This window comes from Dermacentor silvarum, chromosome 4 (assembly GCF_013339745.2).
Source record: "Dermacentor silvarum isolate Dsil-2018 chromosome 4, BIME_Dsil_1.4, whole genome shotgun sequence".
Classification (NCBI taxonomy): domain Eukaryota; kingdom Metazoa; phylum Arthropoda; class Arachnida; order Ixodida; family Ixodidae; genus Dermacentor; species Dermacentor silvarum.
In genome coordinates, this window is record NC_051157.2 from 4957617 (window position 1) to 4976322 (window position 18706).

At 51.7% G+C, this 18706-nt stretch overlaps 1 protein-coding gene across 1 annotated transcript; it reads right to left on the reverse strand.

Moving 5' to 3' along the window:
- Nucleotides 1-5329: 5329 nt before the first annotated feature.
- On the reverse strand, nt 5330-18532 carry LOC119448044 (uncharacterized). Its single transcript, XM_037711541.1, has 2 exons — nt 17789-18532; nt 5330-5443 (listed from the first exon to the last, which is right to left on the reverse strand). Exons 1-2 carry the CDS (start codon nt 18530-18532, stop codon nt 5330-5332), a joined length of 858 nt encoding a protein of 285 aa, XP_037567469.1.
- Nucleotides 18533-18706: the final 174 nt, after the last annotated feature.

An 18706-nucleotide genomic window follows, 5' to 3' on the forward strand; every position in this document is an offset into this window, starting at 1 on the left:
TAGGCACGGCCGGCCGAGACTGCAGCCTACTGGCATAGACAGCGGGAGCGAGCCGTTTCCCAAAACGGGCATCGTGATACAGTTGTCGTCCCGCAAATTTCATACACTCGTCGTAATCTCAGTGTCCTCATACCGCCATCGTCTTCATACAGTGTTGCATTCATAGCGTCGTAATTCTTCCTCCAACTTTCGTCATGCCATCGTCGTGACATGGTCTTCGTCATACCATTGTCACGCTTTCGTTTTACCACCATCATCACTTCAGTAACGCCATCCCACTTCTTCGTTTTATCGTATTTATCCTGCCATCGTTCAATCGTGATCATATCGCCATTGTCGTGCTGTCTTCGTCATTGTATCGTCGACCAGACACATTTCATTTCATGACCTTACCATTGAAGGGGTATGACATAAGGGGTGGGTACATACATGAAAAAATTGAAAGCCGTATTTTATTACGTTGCAAGGCAATTTGTTACGGTGTTCAAAAATGTGGAAGGACAGGTTATGACTGTGATTTCGTTAGAAAGGCCCTTCCAGTCTGTTGCTGCACGAAAAAAGAATCAAGACGAAAAAGTGACGGTGCGCGTACGCGGGCGCGCAACTTGTTGCGGGTGACCAGTGCTACTGGGGATGCGTGCTGGGGGGAGAATATATGGTGGCTTGCGGAGCGAGTTGTAAAAAAACTTGTGAAAAAGACTAGCAATGTGGTGACGAGATGCAAGGAATGATAAACCGGATTCTGTTTTCAGTGCCGATATGCTGACTTCGTAAGAGTACTTAGAATGAATAAATCTTGCAGCTCGATTTTGAAGCGATTCAAGTTGGTTGATGCTTGATGCGGGTTCCAGATCGGGGATGCGTATTCTAATTTCGTTCTGACGAGAGACTGATAGGCTAGTAATTTTACATTTTGAGGGGCGTGGCGCAAATGGCGTTTTAAATAACCGAGCGTTTTGTTAGCAGATGAAATGATGTTCGTAATGTGTATTGCCCAGGTCAAATCACTACAAAGGGTTACTTCAAGATATTTGTAGGAAGGAACTAGTTCAAGGTAGACGCCAGCAATTTGGCACGAGAAAACAAGTAGATTTTTACGGCGGTGGAGAAAGACAGTGTTACATTTGTTAGGGTTTAGTTCCATTTGCCAAAGATTACACCATTCTTGCAGACTTCCCAAGTCGTTCTGAAGAGACGTGTTATCGGAAACGTTGTTAATTTTACGATAAATTACGCAATCATCTGCAAACATACGGATGTTAGAAGATACATGCATTGGTAAGTCATTAATGTTAATAAGAAATAGAAGTGGACCAAGGACGAACCCATGAGGGACGCCTGAGGTTACGGGGATAGAGTTAGATATTTTGATTGTTGACATAGACTGATCGTGAACGGTTACTTAAGAATTCTTTAATCCATACTAAGATATTAGCATTAAGATGTAATGCGGTAAGTTTTAGTAGTAGACGCTCATGAGGAACTTTGTCAAAAGCTTTTGCGAAATCTAGGAAGATGCTGTCAGTCTGGAAGTTCGAGTCAAGGTTAACAACATGTAGGTCGTGAACAAACATAGCTAGTTGCGTTTCGCAGGGAAAACCTTTCCTGAAACGATGCTGCGCAGTGTGAAAAAAAATGGTTAGCATCAAGGAAGTCCTTAATATGTGTGTAGATGATATGTTCAAGGATATTGCAGGGTACACTGGTTAATTAGATGGGGCGATAATTAAATGGGGAGCGTTTGTTACTCGATTTGTGGACTGGGACGACCTTTCCATGTTTCCAATTTGGAGGCAGCATGTCTGTTGAAACTGACTGTGAGAATAGTAGACAGAGATATGCTGCACAACATGTTTAGTGTTTTTTTTTTTTTTTTTAGAAGTTTTGACTTAATGTTGTCCGCACCAGCTGATGATGAAAGTTTGACCTTGTCTATTAGGGATGAAACGCCGGATGGGGAAAATGTGATTGGGGGCACGGTACATTCAAAGTTCGCTTGGAGAAAAAAAATGACAATTCAGTTTCTTGATTAAAAACTGATGCAAAGGTGGCGTTAAACACGTGGGCACATTCAGTGTCGGTTAGGGCATCACCTGACTCATTCGATAAGGTAATTGTGCGCGTGTCCTGTTGGTTTATAACTTGCCAGAATTTTGGGGGGTCGCTCTTAAGCATGTTCGGTACATCGGAATAAAATAATGAGCGTTTAGCGTGACGTATGGCTTGCAGATAAGCAGTTTCGGCGGCTTTGTACTTATTCCATGCATCAGGGGTGTTATGGGACTTAGCTGCGCGGGAGAGACGTTTTTTCTTGTTTTCTAATCGTTTCAATGCTTTATTGAACCAGGGTTGTGCTGAATTAGATTTTATGTTAATTTGGGGAATGTATTTACCAACCAGATTGTTTAGTTTCTCTTTCAAAATCACCTAATTTTCGACGATAATTAATTCGAGCTCGCCGAAAGAGAACAGCCTTCCTTAATGAGGCTGACACTCAAGAAAACGCGCGCATACCTGCGCCCTTCGTCGTCTTCTCTCTGGCGATCTTGTGCCTGTAGTGGGCAACTTACTTCGCGTCATTACGCTCACCGATCGGAGAGGGTAAAGGGCCACAGAGGTCGTGGGAGAGAGTTGATCAGAGGGGTAGGGCGTAGTACGGCTTCATCCGTACGACGTGGACAATCTCGGCTCGTGCCCGCTGTCGGCTCGAGCTCATACTCTGAGGGACGGCCTCGTAGTTCACGTCGCTGAGTCGCCTGACGATCTTGTACGGGCCAAAGTATCTGCGTAGTAATTTTTTCGACAGCCCCTGATGGCGGATGGGTGTCCACACCCAAACGTAGCCACCGGTTTCGTTCTGAATGTTCCTTCGGCCAGTGTTGTAACGGTGGGCGTCGGCACTCTGCTGGTTGCGGATGCGGTTGCGAGCAAGCTGTCGAGCTTCTTCGGCTTTCCGGACGATGTCGTCAGCATTGTCATTTCTTGTTTTTCGTTTGTCTACCGGGAGCATGGCGTCTAAAGGTGTTGGTATACGCAGCGCCCATAAACCAGTTCAAATGGTGTGAATCGGGTGGTTGCCTGCACAGCCGTATTGTATGTGAATGTCACGTATGGTAGAATTTGGTCCCAGGACTTGTGCTCCACGTCAACGTACATCGAGATCACATCGGCCACAGTTATGTTCAGGCACTCGGTTAGTCTATTAGATTGTGGGTGATAGGCCGTGGTTTTCTGATGATTGGTGTGGGTCAGCGTGACGATCTCCTGCATTAAGACAGCTGTAAACGCAGTTTCTCGATCGGTTATTAAGATGGAACGGGTCCCATGACGTAGTACGATTTCATGGTTAAAAAAAAACATCGTGACTTCTGTAGTGGTTCCGCGGGGCACAGCTTTGGTTTCTGCGTACCGCATTAGGTAGTCCGTTGCGACGACTATCCATTTGTTTCCTGCGGACGACGTAGGGAACGGACCGAGGAGATCCATTCCCACCTGTTGAAACGGTGCAGGAGGAGCGTCCAGGGGTTGCAGAAGACCAGCAGGTTTCAAAGGTGGAACCTTGCGCCATTGACAATCACGGCAGCTTCTCACGTACGTAGCGCTGAACGGACGAGAACAGTTGTGTCCAGTAATACTTCTGGCGTATGCGCGCTAACGTCCTGGCGAAGCCTAAGTGTCCGGCACTCAGGTCGTCATGACACGCTTGCAGCACTTCGCGCAGTGAAACTGGGACGACAAGAAGGAACATTTCTTGGCTGTTGTCGAAGCTCTTTTTGTAGAGCACGTCGTTCCGGAGGCAGTAAGGAGTCAGACCTCGTGACATCGGTCGTGGGACAACAACGTCGGCTCCCTAAAGGTATATCTGATGAGGAGAAGCAATGTACTGTCTGCACGTTGGAGGTCAGCCATCTCGACAGTGTCTACTACACCAAGAAACGAGAACTCTTGCTCTACGTCACTGGGCGTCCAACGTATAGGTGCACGTGAGAGGCAGTCAGCCTCGCCGTGCTTCTGTCCGGATCGATATACCACTGTGACGTCGTACTCCTGAAGGCGGAGGCTCCAACGAGCGAGGCGGCCTGAAGAGTCCCTAAGACTCGCAAGCCAACACAGTAAGTGGTGGTCACTTACTACGCAAAAAGGTCGGCCGTAAAGGCAGGGTCGTAACTTGCCGATGGCCCAAACGACAGCTAGACCCTCCTTTTCAGTCGTGGAATAGTTGACCTCCACCTTTGTAAGACTGCGGCTCGCGTAGGCGCAGATTTTCAGGGCTGGGCGAACGACGTCTACGAGCGTCTCGATGAAATAAGGGATTTGGCGATCGGTATCGAGCAGGCGATTCAGAACGGGGCTCATGCCTTCGCTGCTCGAATGAACTGTCACCGACTCGCGATAAAGTTCTCTATCTCCATCGGGCGCTGACCAGGTCGTGGACGAGGTGCACCTGGAGGGAACCCACGGAGGCCCACGCGTCGATAGGGGCATATCCTGTAGGCGTTGCCAGCCTCTCCTCAATAAAAACATCGGGGCCTGAGGTCAGGAGCCCACCAGACGTCGCTTTTCATGGGCCTCGACTCCTCGATGGACGGTGGACTGCGACTCCTGAACACTACTTCTGTTTGTTCGGAGGGGCGCATGACGTTTGAGAGGCCTTACAGCGACGGTCATCGTACGGCGTCTGCATAAGTAATTCCGACTGGCTCCCGCTGTTTTGGTATCTCGTAGCGTTTAGGAGCTTGGGCGGCTTGCCTAATCTCGTCGCGCACTATCTCCGCCACAGAAATTCGGGCTGTCGGCACGTCGGTTACCAGCATTTTGTGGAGATCTTCTCTTAACACATTCCTGATCAATTCGCGTTGGTCCTCGAGGTGGATTTCCGAACTCATGCTAGAGGGGCTGTGCGAAAGTTCCATCACGTTGCGGTTGTATTGTCTGGCACGCTGTCGAAGGGCCCTTTCCATGGCCATGGCTTGCGAACATCAGCAAGGATGTTCGCGAGGGTTGTGGGCGGATTCCGAATAAGTCCAGCAAAGATATCTTGCTTCACACCTCACATCAAATGTCGGACCTTCTTGTCTTCGGCCATTGAGGCATCCGCACGTCTGAAGAGCCGAGCCATGTCTTCAGTATACGTGGTGACGCTCTCGTTCGGGGCTTGGAATCGTGCCTGTATTGCCAGCTCCGCTCGCTCCTTCCTGACCATGTTGGAATATGTGGCGATTAGCTGCTGTCGAAATTCGTGCCACGAAGTCAATGTCGCTTCATGGTTATGGAACCACGTCCTCGCGGAGTCTTGGAGCGCGAAGTACACGTTGCGCAACTTGCGCTCTTAGTACCATTCGTTGCATTCGGCGACCCGCTCAATATGGTCTAGCCAATCTTCCACATCTTCAGTAGCATGTCCGTGGAATGCAATCGGCTTCTGTGTCTGGTTGAAGATGAACTGCGCAGGCGAAACAGCCGCAGCAGCAGACTGTGAGCTCAGGCTCATCGTCCGGATACGATCGGGCACCAGACCGTGCTCAGGTTGGAGCCCTTGACGACGGCGGCTGGTGCGTACGCGCACACAATATACGTTGGCTACAATATATATATATATATATATATATATATATATATATATATATATATATATATATATATACAGGGTGTTTCAGCGAACACTTTCAAAAATTCTTAAAGGTTGCCGGGGGTAGATAGCACAATTCTAATTCACGAGCTGGTCTACTCGAAGAGGCGTACATTACTTGCATAAGAAACTTATATGCATAATCGAATAATTAACAAAAATTCACTAAGTAAATTTTTAATAATTACCTGATGGGCCATATTGCAATTTACAAATTGTAGCCGTGGAGTTTGCAAGGCGGATCCACTTGGGACGAATTCTCGGGATGACACCAGTTTCGAGATATTAATTCCCGAACTTTGCGGAGAAATGCATTAGCGTTCCAGTTAAGTTCTTAAGAAAACGTCGCTTTGTGCATTGAAGCACAAAATTAACTGGAACGCCAATGCATTTCTCTGCAAAGTTCGGGAATTATTATCTCGAAACTGGTGTTATCCTGGTAATTATTTCTAAGTGGATTCGCCTTGCGAACTCCACGGCTACAATTTGTAAATTGCAATATGGGTCATCAGGTAATTAGTTAAAAACTTAATTAGTGAATTTTTGTTAATTAGTCGATTATGCATTTCAATTTTCTGTGGAAATAATGTCCGCCTCTTCGAATAGAGCAGCTCATTAACTATAATTGGGCTATCTTCTGCCACAGGCAACCTTAAATAAATTTTGAAAATGTTCGCTGAAACACCCTGTATATATATATATATATATTTAGTGTGGGCATTTATTGTGCACTTCTTCATCATCATGCGTGTGCCCCTCAACTTCATCGCGCGTGTGGGCGCATCATCGTCAGTGTGGTCTGTGTCGAAGGCTGTTCAGGCTGGTTGTGGACGCCGCCCTTCTTCGCCGTGTCGTCTCTCGGGCTCAATAAAGGTCCGCCCTTACTGTGACGTCACAAGTGGTGGAGGTGCTTCTTGGTTCCCCGTCCTCTACGCCCCTGGCCTACTCCCTGGAGCTTCGTTCGGGTCGCCGCTTGTGCCCACTGTCCGTCAGCATGTCGCAGGACGAGCAGCCTGGTGCTTCTACCCTAACCATCCCGCCTTCACAAGCCGCACCTTCTGTGATCATCAGCGGCCAGCAGCGTGATCCCCATCTGTTCGCTGGTCTTCGCGGTGAAGATGCTGAGGACTGGCTGGATGATTACGAGCGCGTAAGCTCTGCTAATCGGTGGGATGATCCCCACAAGCTCCGCCATGTCTCGTCCTACCTGACCGGTGTGGCGAAGACCTGGTTTTTCAACCATGAGGTTGATTTCACCGACTGGACGAACTTCAAGCAGCAGCTTCGGCAAGTTTTTGGCACGCCGGTGGTTCGCTCCGCCCTTGCGAAGAAAACTCTGGATGCTAGCAAAGAACACTCCGGCGAGTCCTACACATCGTACATCGAGGATGTGCTTGCACTCTGTCGCCGTGTCAATGTTGCCATGGCTGAGTCAGACAGGATACGCCACATTCTTAAAGGTATTGGGACTGTGGCCTTCAACGCGCTCGCCGTCAAGAACCCAGCTACCGTCGCTGACATCGTCTTGACGTGCCAGCGCCTCGACGAGCTCGAGTCCGTACGCTTGCAGCCGGACTTCAGCGAACACCGTTCTGCGACAGACCCTGACTTGCGTATGATGATCCGGGCGATCATACGCGAAGAACTGCACTCACTTGGCTTGTCACCTCATTTGATTCCTGCTCAGCCTTCGGGTGCAGCATTGCGCGACGTCATCAGAGAGGAACTTGCGTCAATGACCTGCTCTGCGAATGTGGACCCTCCGGCCCCTCGCACCTTACCAACACACACGCTCTGGACACCAGTTCGCACTCCTGGGTTCTGCGAGAAGTTTCAGTGTCAGTTTATTGGCCTTACATGGTCCTGGAAATGACTTCTCCAGTTAATTATCGAGTGACCCCTGTTGTTTCCTCAACTGACCGCCGTTGCCGCTCTACCGAAGTGGTCCACGTTTCTCGCATGAAGCCCTTCACGCGGCGTTCCCCGCACCTTTAGGCAGCGGCCAGGATGGCCGCTTTCGCCGAGGGAAATTAGTATGGGCATTTATTGTGCACTTCTTCATCATCTGTACATTATCATCATCATGTGTGTGCCCCTCATCTTCATCGCGCGTGTGGGCGCATCATCATCAGTGTGGACTGTGTCGAAGGCTGTTCAGGCTGGTTGTGGACGCCGCCCTTCTTCGCCGTGTCGTCTCTCGGGCTCAATAAAGGTCCGCCCTTCTGTGACATCACAAGATATATGTATATATATATATATATATATATATATATATATATATATATTGTAATGAAGAAGAATAGCACAAGTACAAGGCCAGCCAGATCGACTGTTCAATGCCTCCAGTGGGCCAGCCGGATCGCCAGTGCTTAGCACGAGTGTGAGCCGTTCGGGCAACCAGCTGTGCCTGCTCTGCGTTAGAGTACTGCACGGGCCGATTTTTGTGGCCCGGGCCCGGCCCGGGCCCGTTTTTACATTGGGCGGCCCGCCCGAGCCCGATCAAAACATTTATGGCGAGACCCGGGCCCGGCCCGGGCCCGGAAATAATCTACGTTACCCGCCCGGCCCGGCCCGCCACCCCTTTACCTTAAGCCCAAGCCCGGCCCGAGCCCGACTCGAACCCGGCCCGAACCCAGCCCGAGCCCAAAAATACATGTTTTTCAGAGTTGAGAAGCCCGAGAATAACTCGCAGAAAGCCCGAGCCCGACCCGGGCCCGCGTCAAAAAACCCGAGCCCGGCCCGGGCCCGGGTCAAAAAGCACACGCCGTGCCCGAGCCCGGCCCGAGCCCGTGAAAAAACTCCTCTACCCGGCCCGGCCCGGCCCACCGGCCGGGCCGGGCCCGGGCTTTCGGGTAAGCCCGAGCCCGTGCAGTGCTCTACTCTGCGTTACCTGCCTGCTCGGTTACGAACAGACGCTACCCTCTTAATTGCTCAGTACACCCCTTTACAATTGGTGGAAGGTTCTGGGTATTCAAGAACATCTACACCCTGAAACTCCGGTCTCGGACTCTGCCTCCCGTCATGCCTGACTCTCCCCAGCCGACGTCGCCGCCACCCTCCGTTGCCTGCTCTGGCGCTCTCCCGCTCCGCCATCCAGCGGTTTTCAGCGATACGGATGAGCAGGACGTCAAGTGGTTGGCTACCTACGAACGGGTGAGCGTGCACAATCGATGGGACGATACCGCCAAGTTAAATGCCGTCATCTTCTACCTTGCTGGAGTGGCTCGCCTGTGGTTTAAAAATCACGAAGCCGACTTTCAGTCCTGGTCAGCGTTCAAGACCAGTTTCGCTGAAGTTTTCGGTCGCCCCGCCATCCACAAGTTGCGCGCCGAGCAGCGGTTACAAAAGCGAGCGCAGCAACCCGGTGAGACATTCACCTGTTATATCGAAGAGGTTCTCGACCTATGCAAACGTGTGGATGCTTCTATGCCCGAAAATGACAAACTGAAACACATTTTGAAGGACATCGCCGATGACATTTTCCAAATGTTGATGGCCAAGAGCCCGCGCACCGTAGCAGAGCTCATAAACTTGTGCCAAAACTACGACGAGTTGAGGAGGCAGCGTGATTTGACCAGGCACCCCTCAGTGGCTGACGAGGCCCTATCTTCCTTGACAGTCTTCTCTGATCGCTCCCCCCTGCCCTCACAAATCCAAGCTTTTGTGCGGGAGGAAGTTGCACGTCAGCTTTCTCTGCTACCCTTCGCTGAGCTACCCCAACAGCAGCCGCTGCCCCAACAGCCTCCTACACAGCTTCCTACACAGCTCGCCCCGACGCTCCGGCGGGTTATTGAAGACCAAGTTGCTGAGGCTCTACCATTGCAGCATCAGCAGTCCCCTGTCGCCGCGCCACTTACTTACGCATCCGTCGACGCGCAGCCTCCTCGTCAACCACTCGTTGCGCTGCATCCACGGCCGCTACCACCCGTTCAACATCCCGTTCCTCGACCTGCTCCTGCCTTTGCTAATCCTTGGCGCACGCAAGACAACATGTTATGCCTGCGGTATTCCCGGCCATGTTGCACGACTCTGCCGCCGCCGCATGCTGCACTCTGATGGCTTTGCGCAGTCGCCTCCCTACGCCGACGTGCAACCTTTCCACGACACTTCTTTTAGTCGGCAGTTGAACAGGCCACCAGCCGAGCGCCCGGTCCTTACACGTCGTTCACCTTCCCCGCGTCACCGCTCATTGTCCCCGATGCGTCGGCACCCTTCACCCACGCAAGAGGAAAACTAAGCGCCGCAGTTCAGGAGGCAGGAAGTGCGTCGCCATCGATCTGTACAAGTCCTCCATTGTCGCCTGCGAACGTTGTCGACCTTACTGTTGACGGCATCTCTACCGTTGCGCTAATTGATACTGGAGCAGCCGTGTCTATCCTAAACGAACGCCTCTCTCGCGCTTTACGAAAAGTTACGATGCCACTTTCTGGGTTTTCTCTTCGCACAGCAAGCGCTCAGCCAGTTCGGCCTTCAGCTGCATGCACAGCTAGAGTTATTATTCAGGGCGTTCTCTACATTGTGGAGTTTGTGGTTCTGCAGTCATTCTCTCACGACGTGATACTTGGGTTGGACTTTCTTTCGCGAAATAACGCCGTCATCAACTGTGCGCGTGCTGAAGTCGAATTATCGCCTCTGTGTGACGTGGCCCTCGTCGACGCCACTTCTCTTCCCGCTAAGCTAGTCCTTCGGGAAGAGATCACCATACCGCCGTACTCGTCTGCCGTTGTTCCCGTCTTTTGTGGCGCTGTCTCTGAAGGCGCTGTCCTCTTCACTCCTTCGGAACTCTTCATAACCCGCAAGGATGTTCCCCTCCCTTTCGCCACGCTTGACATTTCAGCCGGTTTCAGCTCCATCGTTGTCTGCAATCCCCTTCCTACAGCCCTGAAGGCTCTTTGCGGGGAACCACTTGGCCGTGTTCAGCCTCTTGATGACATGTTTATTACCGACGTGCCAGATGCTTCGCATGCAGAGCTCACTGACTTCTGTGCACTTTCTACTTCTGCTCCGCCATCGCCGGACTTATTCACACCTTTCATCGCCGACGACCTTACTTCCGAGCAGCGCTCCCAGCTTCTTCACCTGCTTGCCCAGTTCCGTTCTTCTTTTGATGTCACTCAGCCTACTCTGGGCCGCACGTCAACCGTCAGCCACCACATCGACGCTGGCTCCAACGCGCCATTGCGGAAGCGCCCGTACCGCGTCTCAGCCAAGGAGCGTCAGGTGATCAGTGAGCACGTCGACGACATGCTTCAGCTCGGCGTCATTCTACCTTCCCATAGCCCGTGGGCATCACCGGTGGTTCTCGTCACAAAAAAAGATGGTTCCATTCGGTTCTGCGTCGATTATCGCCGTCTTAATAAGATAACGAGAAAAGACGTGTAACCTCTACCGCGCATTGACGACGCTCTGGGCAGCTTGCAAGGCGCTGAATTCTTCTCTTCGTTGGATTTACGCTCGGGCTACTGGCAGGTCCCGATGTCAGCAGTTGATCGCCCAGAACCGCATTCATTGCTCCAGATGGTTTATACGAATTTAATGTGATGCCATTTGGCCTATGCAATGCGCCTGCTACGTTTGAGCGAATGATGGACAATATCTTGCGTGGCCTAAAATGGAGCACGTGTTTATGCTACCTCGACGACATCGTTGTGTTCGCCCCTGATTTCAGCACGCCTTAGGCAAGTGTTGACGTCCTTGACCAATGCAGGCCTGCAACTGAACTTGAAAAAGTGCCAGTTCGCCGCGCGCAAGCTTATGATTCTAGGTCACGTCGTATCCAAAGATGGTTTTTGCCCCGACCCATCAAAACTTCGCTCTGTGGCAGAGTTTCCTAAACCTAACACACTCAAAGAACTCCGCGCCTTCATCGGCCTCTGTTGTTACTTCCGCCGCTTTGTTCGCAATTTTGCCTCGATTATATCACCTCTGACACAACTCTTAAGTGACGCCAATGACCTATCCTCCTGGTCTCCTGCATGCGACACCACGTTCGTGACCTTGCGCCGTCTCCTGACGTCTCCGCCTATACTGCGACACTACGACTCCACCGCCCCAACTGAAGTGCATACGGATGCCAGTGGTATTGGCCTTGGCGCTGTTCTTGCGCAGCGCAAGCCTGGCTACTCCGAGTACGTCGTTGCTTACGCCAGTCGTGCGCTGACCAAAGCCGAACGCAATTATAGCGTCACAGAAAAAGAATGTCTGGCCATCGTTTGGGCACTCGGAAAGTTTCACCCTTATTTATACGGCAGACCTTTCAATGTGGTTACTGAGCATCATGCCCTTTCTTGGTTATCGTCTTTAAAAGACCCGTCTGGACGCCTTGCTCGCTGGGCTCTTCGCATTCAAGAATACGACATACACGTCATCTACCGCTCAGGCCACAAGCACACTGACGCTGACGCTCTGTCCCGCTCTCCGCTGCCAGCCGACACTGCCTCCCTCTCCACCTTTGAGACGGTGTCGTCGGTCGACACCGACACCTTCGCATCAGAACAGCGCAAGGATCCTTGGGTGGCCTCTCCTTTGGATCTACTTTCTGGCTCGCCAGCATCTCCCATCTCCCGCTCCCTGCGTCGCCAGGCTGCCCGTCTTGCTGTCCGGGATAACCTATTGTATCGACGCAACTACCTGTCAGATGGTCGCAAGTGGCTCCTCGTTATCCCTAGGACTTTGCGTTCCGACATGTGCGCGTCTTTCCATACTGACCCACAATGTGCACACGCCGGCGTTTTGAAGACGTATGAGCGCCTGCGGCAACGTTACTACCGGCGAGGAATGTTTACTTTTGTCCAAAAGTTTGTCCGCTCGTGCCCGCAATGCCAACGCCGCAAATCTCCGCCTCATCCGGCCCACGGTTTATTACAGCCGCTGCCGTGCCCTTCTCGTGCCTTCGACCGTGTGGGAATCGACCTGTACGGGCCGCTACCGCTAACTCCTGCTGGCAAACGATGGATTATTGTCGCAGTTGATCACCTTACACGCTATGCTGAAACCACCGATCTACCAGCAGCAACCGCCAGTGACGTTGCATCCTTTCTGCTCCATCGTTTCATTCTTCGTCATGGCCCACCTCGGGAACTGCTGAGCGACAGAGCCCGCGTGTTTTTCTCGCTGGTGGTTGAAGCTCTGCTTACTCAATGCCGCATAGTTCACCGGACCACCACGGCGTGCCATCCTCAAACTAACGGGCTTACGGAGCGTTTCAATTAAACCCTAGGTGATATGCTCGCCATGTACGTTTCATCGGAGCTTACCAACTGGGACATCATCCTCCTATTTGTCACGTACGCATACAATACGGCTACCCAAAGTACTACAGGATTTTCCCCGTACTTCCTCCTCTACGGTCGCGATCCTTCCCATACCATCGGTACTGTTTTGCCTTATACACCAGACGTGTCAGAGTGTGCTCCCGTTTCAGCCGTCGCCCGATACGCCGAGGAATGCCGTCAATTAGCCCGACATTTCACCTCCGACGACCAACAACGACAAAAAGCCAATCGTGATGGCGATGCTACGAATCCGAACTTCGCTCCCGGCACACTTGTGTTGTTATCCGTGCCTTCTACCACGCCTGGACTTTCGACAAAACTTCTCTCGAAGTATAATGGACCATACCGCATCGTCGAACGCACCTCTCCGGTCAACTATGTCATAGAGCCGCTTACACCGACATCCGACAAGCGCCGCCGTGGACGGGACTAGAGCACTGCACGGGCCGATTTTTTCAGCCCGGGCCCGGCCCGGGCCCGTTTTTACGTTGGGCGGCCCGCCCGAGCCCGAGCAAAACCTTTATGGCGAGACCCGGGCCCGGCCCGGGCCCGGAAATAATCTACGTTACCCGCCCGGCCCGGCCCGCCACCCCTTTACCTTAGGCCCGAGCCCGGCCCGAGCCCGACTCGAAACCGGCCCGAACCCGGCCCGAGACCGAAAAATAATGTTTTTCAGAGTTGATAAACCCGAGAATAACTCGCTGCACGTTACATGCACACCACCAGAAAGCCCGAGCCCGGCGCGGGCCCGCGTCAAAAAACCCGAGCCCGGCCCGGGCCCGAGTCAAAAAGCACACGCCGTGCCCGAGCCCGGCCCGAGCCCGTGAAAAAACTGTGCTACCCGGCCCGGCCCGGCCCACGGGCCGGGCCGGGCTCGGGCTTTCGGGTAAGCCCGAGCCCGTGCAGTGCTCTAGACGGGACGTTCTCCACGTTCACCGCCTGAAACCATTCTATGACCCGCTCGTCTCTACATCGCAAGTCGCCAGGATGGCTCCGCTTTTGCACCGGGGGTAATTGTAATGAAGAAGAGCACAAGTACAAGGCCAGCAAGATCGGCTGTTGAATGCCTCCAGTGGGCCAGCCGGATCGCCAGTGCTTAGCACGAGTGTGAGCCGTTCGGGCAACCAGCTGTGCCTGCTCTGCGTTACCTGCCTGCTCGGTTACGAACAGACGCTACCCTCTGAATTGCTCAGTACGACCATATAAAGTCAACAGGCTCCGGCGCCCGCTGGGAGAACATTAAAGCTCGGTTACGGCGTTGATCCGTGCTCGCGCAGCATATCGGCCCGATGTCGGTCGCAGAGCGTCGTACAGCTTGCACTTTGCGTAGGTTCGAGAGTGGCACAAAACTGAGGGGTGAGCAACTAATTGTTCTTGCCACATTTCAGTTCGTGCGCCATACAGAGTAATCGCCAGTTTGCAATGGCAACGTAAAATTAAGTTTTCTACCAGCAGTGACAACTCAAACGGCCCACATGCCCCGTAGTGCCGCCAACTAAGCATAACCCAGGTCGAACGCTGCAACCATCCAAGATCCCCCGTGGACGAAAAGGAAGCCTTTCCAGTGGAGTTAGCTCCAGCGGGGATCGTTCTAACGCACTGTGTACACGCGAGGTGCATATTGTGACGCAACCACACGTCGTGCTCAGCAGCTTGCTCCAATGTCGACGCGACCTGTTCGATCGATTTGTTTATTTTGAAGGTAAGACCAAGGCGGCTAAGATGCAGTGCACACGGAGGCTCCGACTTAGGCATAGGAGGAAAACACTACGCTGGCACGTGTTGTGAAATGCGCATAAACTAAATGGCAAGAAAAACGTTTCGCGATGGCGCTTGCTGCGGGTTCAACGCCACCGTCAGTCCAGAGGGCACGCCAAGGTAATTGCGGGGGCTGCATGTCTACACCATCTTTTTACGTTACGTAACATATCGACGCCTGAAATGTCTTACTAAAAGGTCCAAGCTTCTACGAAGGAAAATCAGTTTCCTTTCGCCTCTTGCTTCACTATTGCGAGATTACACGCTTGAGAAATAGGAGGTGGTTGGCGCCATGGCAATGAACGTTCCTGAGGCCCGCGAGTTAGCATGGGACAAGTCAACAAGATGCGCAGTGTCATGACACGTCTGTGCGCACGTTCGCACCGCTCCTAGCTTCCGAGCGGTTCGTGCCCGATAAGAGGAAAGCACGCATTTTATGTAAATGCGTTTCGAAACTGCAGATGCATTTAAAGCGAAGTAGAGAAACGAGATGTAATGAGCAAATCGGCTAGTCGATGCGGGCAGAGGAATGCAATTAGCACGTTGAAAATAGAATGAACAAGCGTTTTGCATAAGTGCTTTCGAGTACCTACGTATCGTTGCGGAGGTGCGCCGACGCCGCATAATACTATACGCATGGAGCAGGCATTTATCAAGCACCAACGAAAATTCCTCGCACTGATATTCCCCACTCTGGACAGTCCGGTAATGCTGCTGATGTCGTTGATGCAGTACGTAAAATGAAACGTTCTTAAGCGCGATATTGCTCCAGTGAAATTGCTCAAAATAAATCTTTAATTAATTTGTTCAATCTGTGAACCTCAAGGGGTCCAAACAGTAGAGGGAAAACATATATATTTACAACCACTGTGACAAAACCTTAATGAAATTTGCAAATAGAAGAACATTTCAAATGTAAAAAAAAGTTGAATACATCAGCATCTTTAAAAAAGAACAAAAACAACCACGTGAACACATACACAAAAAATGTCACAGTTTCGCCCTCAGGGCGAAGCAATGAATGCGATAGCAACACAGCAATGTCATACGAAGTAAGGTGAGCGGCTTTGGTAGCAACAACACGCAGAACTGTTGTCGACGCCATCGGCGTTTTGCCCGCGTTAGCTCAAAATGCGTGCGGCGTTGGTGACTGTTGCTGGAGCCTCTGATATAAATAGGCACTTGGTGCCGCAGCTAAACGTCGCCTCCCTTCCCTCCCCCTCCCCCATGGCCTCTCGCGCGTCTGAAGAAAAAAATTAAAATTAAATTAAAGGCGCGTTTGCTCTACATATATGGTGATTGTAAAGGAGGAAAGAGACGCTTACTTCTGCAGCCCTTAAGCGAGCACGGCGCAGAACGCGCGTTTGTTCTCCGCCGTGCGTTCATTCCCCTTGAAAGCGCGCGTCCCTCGCGCCCTTTCACTCGCACATACAGCGTTCGGCGCACGGCGACGATTTCATCTCCATTGACGTCATACGGAACCTCACGGCGACGGCGACGCCGACGGCAGAAATCTGCTTTTTGAGTGTCCATATAATTGCTATCGCAATAAAAATAGCCTATGAATTACTCCATTCAACGAAGAAACTGAATTCTGAGGCAGGGTCAAAATCTTACATAGCACTCATTAACTCATTTTGCGTGCCTTATGAGTAATTAAAATTGCAGTCCTAGTTTCTGAGCACGATAAGCTACGCGCACAGCCTAATATACAGGTGCTCAATGAGGTTCGCCGGGGAATAAAACAGGCGAAACAACCGAATTTGGTGTGGAACATTATTTTCTCACTTGTTTTCATGATGTCCTTACCACCTCTGACTGAGGCAAACAACCGAGCGAGTCTGGAATTAATTTGCTAATCCGCCATTGGATACTCCCATGGCACTTGTGGCGGTTCGTTAGAAGCGCATGTCCCAGCGCATGCGTACTAGGAAAGTTCACATAAATCCTCAGTTGCTAGTGTCCTGTCCGCCTGGCCTCTCCCGACAATGTTTCAGCACTAAATGATGCGACACCCACTAGCCAAACAGTCCTAAACTATGGGACGCCATCTGAGTGAGCAGCAGGGCTACTATTCGAGACACAGAAATAGCGCACATTACTCGTATTAGCAATTCAAAGAACAGTTCCTCTTGTGGTTATGACGGTATTAAAGTAGCACCAATTAAAGCAGTTGCGAACTTATTACGCAATGTTTCTTGTGACATAAGAAACATTGTGTTTTCCACAAGCACGTTTCCGGATAACATAAAAATTACTAGGATCGTCCTCATGCATAAAGGTGGCGTCACTGATTGCATCACTAATTGGCTTTGAAAGGGGCAAATGCACTTAATCTGCGTTACTTGAAATACGTGACAAAATTTCTGCCAATAAAGAAAATCAACATTGCGCAATACGTATATTTTTAGACTTTAATAAAGCATTTGAATCAATTAAACACGACATACTTTTTCTAGGTTACCCTTTTATGGAATTTATCAATGGGGGAACGGCGAGTGAAAGCACGAGAGGGACACGTGCTTTCACGGGGAGCGAACGCACGGCGGAGAGCAAACGCACGTTCTGCGCCGTGCTCCCTGAAGGGCTGCAGGATTAAGCGTCTCTTTCCTCCTTTCCATATATAGAGAGCAAACGCGACTTATTCCGTCGCACGAAAGGCTGTGGGGGGACGGGAGGGAAGGCGTCGTTTAGCTGCGGCACCAAATGCGTATTTATATAAAAAATGCCAGGCCTGCGCGGCACACGCAGGCCTGGCATTTTTGGCATGGTGCTGCGCTGCCGCGTGACGACGGCCGTCATGCAAGACGGGGGACATATTGGACGGGAGGGGGAGGATACGAAGGTTGGAAGCCGGGGTGGATATAGGAGAGGTGAATGTGAAAACGGGAATGGGGGATATACCCGCCTGGGCCAGTAACCACTGACACTGACGGGTAAGGGAAAGCCGGGCAAGCTGGGAGTCACGCTGGAGAGAGAGAAGAGAACGGAGAGGATGGAAGAGGCCTGTGGCAAAGAGCTTAGCGGTGGAGGTAGTAATAAGGAGGTTGAGAGCTGCCTTGTAGAGGCCTAAAAGGGCGGTTTCAAGGGTGTTAAGTTGTGTGTTCGTGAAGGAAACGTAAGGTACAAAGTACAGGAACTTGTTGAGGGCGAGCGCATGGGCGACGCGGTACGCATGAGCCTCGTGGAGGCCTGAGCGCCGAGTGACCACACGCCGCAGGAGGTGAGTTACTGAGTGGCAGGTCGTGACAGCGTGGTGGAGGGCATGCATATTCTTGGCTGCATGCAAAGGGAAGCCAAGAACTTTGTATTGAGGGACGATAGGAATGGGAGAGCCAAAAAGATGGAGGTAGATGAGGGCGTTGTGGGAGCGCTGATATGCGGAGTGGTTGAGAAGGAGAAGCTCGGATTTCTCCGGAGCAGGCGACAGGCCAGCTGTGGTGAGAAAGGAGCCGATGAGATCTATCCCACGTTGCAGGGTGTCCTGTACGTGACCGGGAGAGCCAGACGAACACCAGAGAGTGATGTCGTCGGCATAAAAGATGTGGTGGAGATCAGGAATTTTGGCTAGTTGGGAGGCGAGAGGGGTCATAACAATATTGGAAAGGGTAGGAGAGAGAACAGCAGCTTGAGGAGTGCCACGGGTGAGCACGTAGGGGTCGGACAGATGAGTGTCACCTCGAAAGCGAGCCACTCGGTTAGAGAGGAAGGAGCGGAGATAAGAGTACAAGCGGTTGCCGCCTCCCAGGGAGGAAAGTTGAGACAGGATGTGGTCGTGGCACACACCGTCGAAGGCCTTGCGGACATCAACAGTCACAAGAGCGTGGATCTGGCTGGGTGAGAGGAAGGTATGCTGGAGGATCAGGAACATGTCCTGTGCACAGACGTGGCGTCGGAAGCCGATAAGAGAATGGGGAAGAACTCTCTCGCCTCAAGAAAATCAGAGAGGCGAGTCATTCACTCAAGGGTCTTGCCAACGCACGACGTCAGGGAGATAGGGCGAAGGTTAGAGAGGGAGGGATGTTTGCCCGGAATCATCGAAATG

Coding starts and splice junctions, on each gene's coding strand:
- LOC119448044 (XM_037711541.1), bottom strand. CDS start 18,532: ATGTTCCTGATCCTCCAGCATACCTTCCTCTCACCCAGCCAGATCCAC. Junction 5,444..17,788: donor TCAACAAGTTCCTGTACTTT/GTACCTTACGTT, acceptor TCGCCTGCGCAG/TTCATCTTCAACCAGACACA.